Genomic DNA, 13,427 nt, shown 5'->3' with positions numbered 1-13,427 from the left:
AAAAAAGCTGCCAAATAAAGGCCTGACTTTGAAATTAAACGAATAATCCCTTCTGTCTCCCCTTCAACAGAGCATGTTTTATAGTCTCCAAATAACCAAGAAGGAAACCTGTTCAGATTTTGGAGCTGCAAATGCCAAGTCATCCCACTGTTACAAATCAGTGCAAATAAGTCTTTATAGTCAGAGAGATGAGGAGTTTATAAATGCAATGAAGTGTGAAGGATCCTCTTGCCACAGCGCTCTGCATTTTATACATGCTCAGTCTGTGTCCGTCTGACTTTTCAGTGCCTGACACCTTGGTTCTTCTCCTTTTCTCTGTCTGCTGTGTTTCTGCTAATACCAATGCCCTTTCCAGTACTGCTGGTGCCTGTATGGGACATCACCTCAGTGCTGGAGACAAAAACATATCAACATGAAAGACTGAGAGGGTGGCATACTATCAGAAAACAACAGCACAAAAAGCAGTTAATGTGCTAAAACAAAAAGCAGAATTGTGTTCATTTTTATTAATGGCATTTATCATATTGTTTTACTTTTGAATGTGAGTCGGTCTGTTTTCCTTGATGAGGTTGTTGAGTTTGTAGTAATCCAGGAAGGTTCGAGCCACGTTCCTGCCCAACTTCATGTCTGAGGACAGGGAGTTAAAGCTAAATACATTTTCTGAAACTGGTGATATCAGAGGCATTGTGGGGGGATCACATATGAGTAACAGGAAAATTTGAAGTGAAACAAGAAAGCAGTACAAATCAGTATTTTATGCAAACACTGGAGCAAATTACTAAACATAATGTATAAAGAGCCTCTTGTAGTGAACCCACAAATCCTATCCCAGCTAACTGAGCTGTATCAACTCCATGAAGCATTTAGCATCTTTTAAGCTGATTGTGTTGGTTTAATGGCCCGTAGCTATCCCGTTTGGTTTCTCTCGCTGCTTTTTGCAGACAACACTCCTGGCAAACATATAGCATTTAGCATCCTGTTCCCCCTAAAAAAAGAAAAAAACAAAAACAAAAACTGAACTGAGAAGTGGCAGCACTGGACTTTCATTCTTTCATTGCATATACCTGCTTCGTCCTACTCAGGATGAATAGGTATTCAATATGAGGGTGGGGGCTGTAGTCTGTCCCAGCCACCTTTGGGGGAGAGGAAGGGTACAACCCTGGAGAGGTGATTGACATTAATTGGAAGACCAGAAACGAAGGCGATGCTAAACAACAGTGTCATCCACAAAAATGGATGCAAAAATAAGCATTAATTTTAATTTAAGTTAGGCAGTCTTCTTTTGGAAGTGGTTTTACCATGACAACAAGCAAAAGTGTTTGGAGTGAGAAAACGTATTTATTGTAAAATAAACAAAGCAAACTGAATTCTGTTTATTTATATAACTTAAAATTAATGTAAAGGCAATGCAAGAAATATAGCCTAATTATTACCCACCTCAACCCAATTCACTCATATAATACGATTAAATCAAATGAATTATTATTCACATTAGTCCAATTCATTTTGTTATCATATAATGAAAATTCTTAAAAAGCTGCATAATTAAGGAATCCCGTGGATTTCACAGACTAATTTTCTTTTTATTCATCTCCCCATCTTGAGGATACACGAAGATGACAAAGGACAGGAAGACTCCTTTTTCTTATTATTCATTTATATGGACTCATAGATCAGCATGGTAAAAGGTGAGCAGGTTAAAAAATAGCGTATTAACCTCTAAGAAAGAATGGAAAATATGTGATTTAAAGCATTCTAAATGTGTAGTATCTATGATGTATATTTGCATAATGCATTCATACCAATAAATACCCTGCCAGAAAAAAATAAGCCTTAAAACCGCCTGCTTTGTCATCACCAACAAGCCCAGCAAGCAACAATAAACAACTAAGGACAAGCGCCTGGAGAAATGAGCTGTGTAAATCCTCAGTTACAACACACTGCTGAATTAAGTTAAGGCTAAATTAACTGCATTTCACTCACGTCAGCCAAATGTATGATGCTGGTGTGAATCACACAAAGAAATTACTTGTACATTGTGGCCTCATTCATATTCAGAACTGAGTGTGAGCATCATCCCCCACCCAGCTGTCCCTTAATACATTATGGGACCCTATCAATAACTCAAATGCTTTTATAAAACAGCTGAGCATCTATGAGTGCTGTTGCTAAGCTGGTGTCAGTTAGGCTAGCACTATAAATAAAGATTTAGGTCCGATCCAGAAGTGGTGAAAACCTAAATAGCAACATTGTTTCCAATCCATAAAAGTTAGGGTATAATGAATGCAGGTATGTTAAAACAATGAAAAAAGTACATTTAACTGAGTCACTGAGGTTAGGACTCCAGAAAAACATTACATCAATATGAGCTGCCAATCTAACTCACAATATTTCTCTATACCTATTTCATCATCTTCAATCCATACAGGACATCCATAGATAATGATTACATAGACACCAACTCAGAACAAACAGATCCATAAAATTTTTTTTTCCAAAATTTTGCACCTAAGATGTTTAGCTGCCTCCATTCTTCACCAGGCTTGAGCATGATAGAGCAACACAGAGGTGCAATCTGTCTTTTTTCCTGTCATTACCTTGTTGATCCTCAGATACAACCTGTCATCTGCTGAACTATCCATCTCTCACAACTGTCACTTTTTTATTTCCAATTTTGCAATGAGTAAAGTGATATATGCTACACAAACTTTAGTTGTTATAATAGTGAAAAACAATTTGATGCTGTATTCACCCACTTGTTTAAAAGTCAGCACAGGAGATCATTTCTTACCCTGCAGGCTGATGGCAACACTCTCCACACAACTTCAGACTCTTTATTTTCCATCTGGCTGTTTGTCTGAGTCCTGCATCAGGCCAGACTTGCAGTAAATGTGTGTACATGAGCCTTGTGGTCTCATTACACTTTAAGACAACACTTTACTGTCCACCTGTCTAAAAACTGCTAGTTGATGATACTGACTTGATGATGGCAGGGGCAAAAAAATTAACAGAATACAGTTTACAACTTTCATATATATATTGTTAACACTGTTGTCTGGATCCTGGTTCACAGCTTTAATTGCACATTTCTGGGTGACATTTGCAGGTTCTTGTGCATTGATCTGTTTTCTTCAGCTCCCTCCCACAGTTAAAAAATATGCATGCTAAGTTAACTGATGCTTCAAAATGAACCCTTAAAGTGAGAATGATTGTTTATCCTTATGATGGACTAATGCTAAGCAGCTGGGATAGGCTCCAGCCAGTCATCCTGGACTCCTAAATAACTTGAAAAGCAACAAAATTTCAGCCTGGACCAAGATGCCAATCTACCAAAAGACTAAATACTCCCACCTTTACAGTAATTGTGCTAACATGGCTAAAATAACAAATGCTATTACTAGTAATGTCACACTGATCTAAACTACCAAAAACTTACGTTTGTTGACACAAAGACACACTCACATACAAACCACTAATATACTTAAGATAAAAACATACACTGTACTAGTATTCATGTTCTCACTCTGACCTCTGGAAAGTTTTTGGTGTTCTCCTCATTTTCCTTTCATCAGCAGAGCTTGGTGCCAGTCCTGGGTTGTTTGGCCAGGCACACTCAGCGACAAAAATATCTCCCGGACCCCACGGTGCGCAGATGGCCTCTCAGCTTGGCTCGTCACGACTCACTGTCTATTACAGGAGGTTTCGTGATGGACGGTCAGCTTCTGAAGGAGAACTTCTTCCACCAGGTATATGGTGGGAGACACAAGAGGATGCCCTGACTGCAGCTTGGCTCGTTGCCGGGGGAAACCGTAGGGTCTGGAACAAGGCTGCAACTGCAGCAGGAAGTGATGTGTGTGAGTGCCAGGAAACAGTCAGCAAGCTGTGGCATGGATTAGCATGCTGGGTGGTGTGGAAACACTCAGATAAGACATTTCAGCTTCTGCAAATGATATCCAGGCAATCTCAACTGAAATAATATAAACACTAAAACTGATAATATTGTTTATATTTTGTAATGGATTAACTATCACGCAAGTATCATTATCCATTAAAGGCAAGGTGTGTGTATGCAGTGTGTCAGCATCTTGCCTGCCTATCACCGAGGTGTACTCTGGGTACACGTAATGATCTTGTCTAATCAATAACAGGTCATTGTCATGGCTCAAGGGCGTGCCAGGTTAGATGCTGATGAGATTATGGGGCATGTGAGACAAAGGCAATGGGGGAAGAGGCATCATGACTTGTTTACTGCAGCTGTTTGCTGTCAGCACCACATTTAGCAGCTTTCACTGCCATGTCTCTCGTGCCTTGTCCTGGTAGATAGACAGACAAGGTGACGAACAGACAACAAGGCCCCTTGTGGTAAAATGAACAAGGCACATGGAGAATGCTGTCTACACTGGACAAGAGTTAACAAGGAGACGAGCAAGGGGACATTCAAGCCATCAATAAGGGCCACTGGCAGGTCCTGTCAGAGCGCTGACACGTAGAGAACTAATTATCAATGCTAATTAAGGGGCTAGTCAACAACAGCAATACAGAAAGGGACATTTTTGTCCCCAACAGCGTATCAACAGACTGAAAGACCTCACGTACGGTGGCCCAAAAGGACAAACAGGAGTTGATTTAAATTTCTGACAGGAAAGACTGTCACTGTCAAGGAGACAAGCTTTTAACCATGAATAATTAAAGAAAGTAAGAAAGCTATTTGTCCTGTTAAAATAAACAGTAAAAATAACCTCCTTTCTCCTGTTCACGGCTGAAACACACACACACACATACACACACACACACTTCATAGTGTGGCTAAAATGTTCAAGTCTGTCTTTGTATTCCCTTTTTGAAACTGTCATTGATCCATCATTTATGCATCTATTTTCATGATTTTATAATCTAATGGAAGAAGAGATTTTAAATACATAAAAATGAAAATAACAGGATTCTACTTTCTCTTTAACAACCAAAAGAATTCAGCTGCTATCAGTACTTAGAACAGAAACACCTTTACCTTAGACACTTTCACAACTTTTTTCACTGTTAAAACTTGCTGTTAAAAAAAATTAATCTACTCTTAGTAATGGCCTCTCTGCCAAAGCTTTCAGCTCTGTCAAAGTATGATCATTTCGGTCCTTTAAAGACCCACTTCGTAACTTTTCGATTTTAAAACGCTGCATTCCGGACTCCTTTGATGGCATAGTGACATCTACTTTGTGGATTTGTGAAGCCGTTGCTGCCCAGCAGCTTCCCGTGGCTGGGAAACTGCACTATGCAACTTTTTAATCTAGGATGCTGCGTGATGTTGCAGCTGAGTTTTGCTTTGTGCACGCATCACACACTTGCAAGCAGATGTAAACAGACCAGCAGTTTTGAACACACACCATGGCTGATTCAGCAAAGAAACATTAGAAGGCATTATCGGAGGAAGAGAGGAAACAAAAGAGAGCTAGAGACAGAGCAAAAGATAAGGCAAGAGTCAAGATAAGACTGTTTTTTACTGTCTGGAGAGAGTTTACAGTACAGGTAGGATGCAAAATGGATGCTGAATTAGCCATTAAAACAGGGTGAGAAAATTGACAAAAGTTAAGAACTGCATCTTTAAAGTGATTTACCTTAGACTTAATCTTACACATCTGTTAGTACCATACCAGTTTCAGCCTTAAACTATTAAACGATCTTCACAGTTCAAACATTTCCAAACTTTCTCAGACTTTCTATGAGCACCAGCCGTACTGGCACATACGGGAACCAGCACAACACAACTGGAATTGTGCATTTTTGAAAGTGCTCATGTGAGGACACCTGTTCATCTAAGCATGGCAACAAAACTCACGCAATCAACTGTGTGTATAAATGCAAGTGTCTGTGTATGTGCTCACTATATGTGAGCAGCTATCCATTTGGGCATGGCTGTGTGATATGATGTGTATGATGCGTGCTAGTGAAGCATATCTGCCTCCCAGCTATATCATTTGCATACTTGTCACAGCTTGTCCATTGGGTGTCAGGTTCAATGATGCATACTGTGTTCCTTTGGCAGCTCTGATATTCATGGAGCCCCACTGTTGCGGTGAAATGCACGTCAAGTGTTGTTCGGTTGGCAGACAGGCATCACACACATGCAGAGCATCAACGCATCTATCAATTTGTGACGTCACGCTACTCTGATGAACAGCCCAACAATTCTTGACTTTATTAGATCGTGCGTGACCTCCTTTGAAGGGAAATCAGTAAATTTGCTGGAATTAAATAAAGCAGAAAAAAGGGACTGATTTTCTCCTGTGGAAATTTAAACAAGAAATGAATGCTCAACTCAAAGTAAGAAAAACGAATAAGATCTTTCAAGGACACATTTAATCCTAAATGGCTTTCAAACAGTACTTCAAAGTCATTGAGATCACAAAAAGAATGCAAACGGAGGGTAAGTAGGCTCTGAAAGCTGTACTAAGACACACACATAAAGTACAGCAGGAAGCATCCAGCTGTGTTTTGAACAAGATCCCAGATGCTCTCAACCTTGAAGTACAAACCTCACATTCTGGATAGGAGAGTCCATCCAATGATGTTGTAAAATAAAAATAACAAACAAAAAGAAGGAGAAAAAGCTGAATGAAATGTTTTAAATCCAGCAATGGAAAATGCAGCCCATATCGGTGAATTTACATTACTGAAGCTATTTTTAAATACAGAATATAAGGACAGACTTTCATGCCATATCAGGCATGAACAAGCACGCACACAGACACACACACAGGGAAACACACATACAGAAAGACGTGACATGATTAGAGGACAACGAAAAGTCAGACACAAGAGAGTCTGTCCCTGCTGTTTCAGAGAAGTGTATTCTCAGCTTGACTAGATGATATAATGAGCTGTTATGTTGTGGGTGATGAGATGAGAAGAAAGAACAGTGTAGAGCAGAGAGGACAAGAGAGTAGAAATCCAAAACAAAAACACACCTTTTCCTGAGCACCTTCAAACTGCGACAAAAGTCTCGGCTGGTGGAAAGGTTAAGATTTCATTTTAGGTGGCAAGTCACTGCAGTGAAGAACGCAAGGCAGCCAAGATAAAAAGGTGAGGGCAGCACTTCTGGAAGGAGGTAAGACTTAGGGTCCAAGGTTATTATTTATTTGTCATGTATTTGTTTGGAGAAATGTGTGTGTGTGTGTGTGTGTGTGCGTGTGGGTGGGTGTCAGGTGTGAAAAGTGGTGGTGGTTGGGGGGTTGCTAAAGGTCTCTGTTGATGATTTACACGCGCCATCGAGCAGACTGCTGGGCCGTAAAAAGTGACATGGTCGGTTCCTTCAACCTGCCTGACCCCAATCTCCGCTCTACACCAGGTCTCTGCACCGCCTGCCCACCCTGTGGAGCTCCTCCTCCTTAGATCCCTTTCTTCTTCTCGCAGTTCAGCTAACACACACAGTCCTAAAAAACAACAACAACAAAAACCAAAAAAAAAAAAAAAAAAAACCTGAGCAGATCTTGAGTGTTTCATAATTTGACCTTCAGAGGGAATACACACACACACACACACACACACACACACACACACACACACACACACACACACACACACACACACACACACACACACACACACACACACACACACACGCACAAAAGGGAAATTGACTTCCCAGCGTCACTACCTAAAAAGAAAACAAGGACTGAATTCGTCATGTGCAGAGCAGATGCTAAACACCTGTCCCTTGTTTGTTTGTGCCTGTGACAGTATTCCGTTTGCATGCACAAGCAAGTATTTTCATTAATGCAAAGACCTGAGATGTTTCTATGAGCAGAATTAAAGAGATGAAAGTGTGTGGAAACAACACATATACCAAATAACAAACAGATGCTTTTGTTTTGCTAGTAAGGAAGAGCTGGCTTGCTTTTATTCTCCTCTCGAATGCATCTTTATCTGTCACTAAATAACCATAAAAACATCAACATAACAGGTTCCAGGGATCCATATATAAAATCAATCTTTTTATCACTTACTTTTTATGTGTCGTGCTTCATCTATGTTGAGGAAGGCTGCCAGCTATTGGCACTAGAGGGCACTAGGGCTACATCTATATCCACCTGCCCCTCCACCTGCAGTGAATGTGCAAGAAAGCATATACTTTTCATATGTAGGGTCCTTATTGCTCTCTAAATCTCTTTTCCCCTCTTCTTTCACTATATCAGTAACATCTCTGACCGCTATCGGCCATCTCTCAGGAGCTCTTCAGCCCCTGAGAAGGTCAGTCGAAGGAAAACTTCCTCCCATCTGCCTCTATTAAGGCACCTGTGACCTTCAGTTTCAGTGCTAAATCTACGTGTGTGCTCCTACATTTGTGTGTGTGCATGACTGTACTTGACAGGAATCTTGTTTGCTCTATTGTTCCATTGTTTATGAGAATGAAAGCTTCAGCTGTGCACACACATGCAGCTCTACATATGCCAACACAAGCTCTCCTTTGTGAATGAAATCAATAGACGCAGATATCACACCCCTGTTCTGTCACTGCACATCTGTCGCAACACAAGGCAACAAAAGAGCAACACGCTTTTTCGTGAAAACATGTGACCCAACAAATAGATTCACACACGCATGCATGCACTCCCACAAATATTAACATGACTGCAACTTGATTTCAGTGAGAGATGGTTGCTGTGGGGTATGTGCTTGTGTTTTTTGTGAGAGAGATGAGAAGAGAGGAGAAATAAAAGGAAGCCATTACAGCTGATGAATCATATTGTTTTTTTCCTTCCACACATAAAGATCACACATGATTAAGGATACAGGTCTCCTCCGAATATGGAACCGGGGCTGTGCTACCAGCTGTCATGTAGCTGTAGAAGGACACCTCAAGAGTGTAGCAGTAGGAAGTGTCATCAAGAAGACCACCAAGGAAGCGTCTTCCAGTACCGGCCTTCACCACATCGCGGTTAAAAGAAGTGTTAGACTAGAAAAAAACAAACACATATGAGACACTGAGGTGCCTTATGGAGAGAGACAGAGACAAGAGACAGAGTTAAGATATGGGTTAGAGTGCTCATGGTAGCAAACATCCATCCTATTTAACCATCTTCAGTGACTCGATAGATCTTGAATGTTTTAAACACTATAGAATTCAGTTTAAAAATGAAGCAAACAGCAGCAGCAAGTCTACCAGTTGAAATATGCTGCTGGTCACACAAAACTAATGCCTTTTCCTTCTTCACACTACACAGTTAGTCTCAATATAATTTTCTGTGAGATAATCTGCACAGACTACTATTTCTAACAATGTTTATAAAGTAATGCTTTGGAATAAAAAGCAATAAAATGATTAATAGGACTCATCAGTCAGAATATTTTTTTTCTATTGTACACTGCTCAAAAACACATAATTATTACCATGTAACTCAAAGTCAGTCACATTTCTGGGATATCAATCTGTCCAGTTAGAAAGTAACAAAATCAATTTCACCTGCTGTTGTACACATGGTACAGACAACACGTGGAAATGAGGGGCATTTAGCAAGATAATGGTCCTGTAGGTGGTGGCCACAGACCATTTCCCTGTCTTTATCCTTACCAGCTGATTTTTGGTCATGTTTGCATTTTGCCAGTGCCCTCGCCACTAGAGGTAACATGAAGTGGTGTCAGCAACCCCCAGAAGTTGCTCAAGTAGTGCATCTCATCCAGGATGGCACATCAATGCACACTGTGGCAAGAAGGTTTGCTGTGTCTCCAAGCACAGTGTTAAGAGCATAGAGGAGATACCAGTAGATAGGCCAGTATACCAGGAGATGTGAAGGAGACTGTAGGGGGACAACAACTCAGCAGCAGGATCGCTATCTGCTCTTTTATGAAAGGAGGAACAGGAGGAGTACTGCCAGAGCCTAACAACTAATGTGCATGTTTCTGCTCAAACTGTCAGAAACAGACTCCATAAGGGTAGTATGAGGGCCAGATGTCCACAAGTGGGGCCTGTGCTCACAGCCCAAAACCATGCAGCCCGATTGGCATTTGCCAGAGAACACCTGGACAGACAGATTCACCATTGGCACCCTGTGGTCTTCACGGATGAGAGCAGGTTCACATTAAGCGCATGTGACAGTTATGAGTCAGGACACACCATGGAGAAAGTTCTGCTGCCAGCAACATCCTCCTACATGACTGGTTTGGCCTGGGGAGGCATGTCCTTGAAGGGCCACACAGACCTCAATGTGCTAGCCAGAGGTACCCGGACTGCAGTTAGGTACTGGGATGAGATCCTCAGACCCATTGTCAGAACATATGCTGTTGTAGACCTGGCTTCCTTCTGATGCATGGCAATGCTCGGCCTCATGTGGCTGGAGTGTTTCAGCAGGCATTGATGCTATGGAGTGGCCTGCCCATTCACCAGACCTCAATCCAATCTATCTCTGGGACATCATATCTCGTTCCATCCACCGCCGCCACATTGCACCACAGACTGTCCAATAATCGATTGATACCCTGATCCAGGTCTTGGAGGAGATTTCTCAGGAGAACATTATATAATTTGGAGTAGGGGTGGGCGATATTGCTAAAAAATTATATCACGATAATTTTTCAAAAATACCTTGATAACGATATGTAACGATTTTTCCCATTTTTATTGTTTTCAACGGCTTTTAACCACATAAATATGTAGCTCCAAAACATAATAAATACAAAGAAATATTGTGCAACCAAAATAAAAACAATATGCTCCTACATTAGGTTTGGAAATTTAGTTAACAAAAGAAAATATAAATTAAATTATTCAAACCACCGTTTGTATCGGCATCATGTCTTTAGCCACACAACTTGTGTAGTGTGCAGACCCTGAATTGGGACACACCTACAGTAAGTAACCGCGTCAGTTATGTCTTTCCACCGCTGGCTTTGACTGGCGTAAGGCGTACAGCTAAATAAGGCATTGACAATTCCATGCTGAACTACTTTTGGTGGATTTTTACTTGCCGTCCCCGCAACTCCTGAAGTTTCTAGCATCTGCATGCACTCTTCATAGCGCACAGGATGTTTGTGCTTTATATGACTGAACAAATTCGTCTTGTTTCCACCCTTTCCTGACACAACATGCTTGCATGTCTTGCAAAGGATAGTGGTCTGATCCATGTCGTCTTTTCTGAAGCCAAAATAATTCCAGATGACAGAGGTGGCTCCCTTTTTTGGAATTAAGTCAGGTGGTAATGCCACATCCTTGCTTTGCTCAGCCATGTTTACTTTGACTCTTACTTTGACCTAGTGCGCCGCCTTCCTGCGGCAGGAGTTGAAGGGCGCGCAAATGACGTCACCATGTGATATCGCAATATTAAATTTTATACCGGTGTCAAAAAAAACACCGGTGTTACCGTGGACGAGACGATATTGCACACCCCTAATTTGGAGCATACCCAAATGCTGCAGGTAGTGCATACAGGCACGTGGATGCCACAAACCCAATCAAAGACAGTTACAGTTTGATAATGTGAATCCCTTAACCACTGAGTGTTGTCAGTGGCTATGTTTGCCACTAATACTATATCAATTAGTAGCCATACTATATGGAAGGGTCAGGTCTGTGTCAAAACTAAACTAACCAGGAATCATTTTGCTCTGGGATTATTAAAAGCAGTCTTCAATTGTCAAGTGCACAAGTTAAGTTTCACAACAAGGCTATCATGTAGACAACTGTGTCCACAGACAAGTTAAAATCACATTTGCAGTATTTCCATCTACAATACAGCACTGGGCTACAGGATTACATACACAGATACTCAAGGTGACCTAATGCCAGGAAAGCTATTGTAATAAATTGATGTATTCATTATAAAGCAAGCTTTTACAGGACAAATATGAGATTCACAGTGTGAATTTATTTTTGTGAGTATTAATATAGTTGCTGCATTCATGTTCTTTGATTTCTTTCTTGCAATGACTTCTAAAGGGCAACTCACTCAAACAGACTTGTACAATGACATTACAAACCCTGGCTGTAAATGAGCAACAAATCTGGAAAAAAAACAACAAAAAAAAACAAAAAAAAAAAACAACAGCTCTATTATAACTTTGAGTGTGTCAGCTATACTACACAATAAGCCATCCAGGGAAGAGTGGAAAACTTTCCATTCACTGTCATTCCACTCTGCAGTGGTGAGAGTTGAGTTGCTGAAATGCAGACTTGGCGGCCACCAGTGGGACTTTGCCGTGATTGTGTTGTGCTGCTGCTGCACTGGGCTTTAGGTAGTGCTGAATGGGCAGAGGGACAAAAGCGCAGTAAGGGAGATGACCCCTGGGCCAGCTGTCACACAAGCCATACAGAGACAGAAAGGGAGAGTTCCTTCTGAAATGGAGTTTTACTCGTCCTTCACTAACAATAAGTGACATTTTTATACATGTGTGGATGAACATCTGCCGGTCTGGCTTCTCAAAGTTTAGCTCTGAGTGTCAATGGGCAATAAAGGTTATACTTTATTATGTGTATGGCTCTGTTATGAAATGTCACCATCACTGAGTAAACGAAGGTCAGTAGAAGTGAAACAGGTAAGTGGTCATTAATGCATTAGAATAAAAAGGCTCTTCAGTTGGGGAAGTACACAATCCTCCCTGTCTAAAATAAACCCAGTTTCAGCCACCTTCACGGTTATTGACCCATCCATTTGAATCAGGTGTGTTGCTGCAGGGACCCATCCAATACCTGAAGGACACCGGCCTTCGAGGACCGGAGTTGGTGATCCCTGCTTTAGCAGAATGTTTAAGACGAAGCTGGATTTTCTGCTGTTGAGGTAACTTTGGAGTAAATCACCATGGTAACTTACGCTGAACAGCTAACCTGATCCAGAGCAGGTTATGTTCTGGATTAGAGATTACCAAGTAGAAAAGCACCACCTCCTGACCAATAGGTTCTCTTGGAAAATGGCCTGCCCATTCTTAAGGCAGATTTATGGTTGCACGGTGTCAGCGTAACCGCCATAAGTTCAGTGTAGCTCCGCAGAGGCTGGACACGCACCTCTTCCAGACCTGACATGCACCCCTGCTACACAGACAGTTACGTGGAGGTACTCCCTTGTGACTGGCCAGTTTGGGATCAGGTGTTGCCAGACATCTTGATCTTCTCCCTGAATTTGTTTTTAAAAACAATAACCAGTGGATCAAGTTGATGAGAGGCTGATCGAATTATATCTTCATTATCTTCCACAAGCTAATAAAGACACTGAACCATACTGGACGCCATTGTTGTTGTAAAACAGAAAATACCTACTGAACTGAAGTGAACCATCAAAAGAACTCCGACCGTGTGAGTTTACCGGCCAATACCACCCCTGCTGCCACCTTCAGGTTAGGAGGAGAAACTGCAACACAGCGCCAAAACGATGCGCACCCCCTATGCTCGAGTGCGAAAGCAAACACAGCATCAGCTACGCCATGGCTGACCACAAGCAGAAGCTTTA

At 41.4% G+C, this 13,427-nt stretch overlaps 1 protein-coding gene across 1 annotated transcript in view; it reads right to left on the bottom strand.

Annotated features, from left to right (window-relative positions):
- Window positions 1–267: 267 nt before the first annotated feature.
- The window catches only part of agbl4 (AGBL carboxypeptidase 4), a 357,829-nt gene continuing 344,669 nt past the window's right edge, over window positions 268–13,427 (bottom strand). Inside the window, exons 11-13 of the mRNA XM_042006451.1 lie at window positions 8,785–8,947; window positions 534–627; window positions 268–390 (exon numbers count right to left, since the gene is read on the bottom strand). Of these exons, the coding sequence (XP_041862385.1) occupies window positions 282–390; window positions 534–627; window positions 8,785–8,947 (366 nt within the window). The 3' untranslated portion in view covers window positions 268–281. The remainder of the gene's footprint in view (window positions 391–533; window positions 628–8,784; window positions 8,948–13,427) is intronic.

The sequence above is a fragment of the Melanotaenia boesemani genome, chromosome 14, assembly GCF_017639745.1.
Source record: "Melanotaenia boesemani isolate fMelBoe1 chromosome 14, fMelBoe1.pri, whole genome shotgun sequence".
Classification (NCBI taxonomy): Eukaryota; Metazoa; Chordata; class Actinopteri; order Atheriniformes; family Melanotaeniidae; genus Melanotaenia; species Melanotaenia boesemani.
The sequence above is the reverse complement of the archived record's forward strand: the minus strand, read 5'-3'. Positions and strand labels throughout refer to the sequence as shown.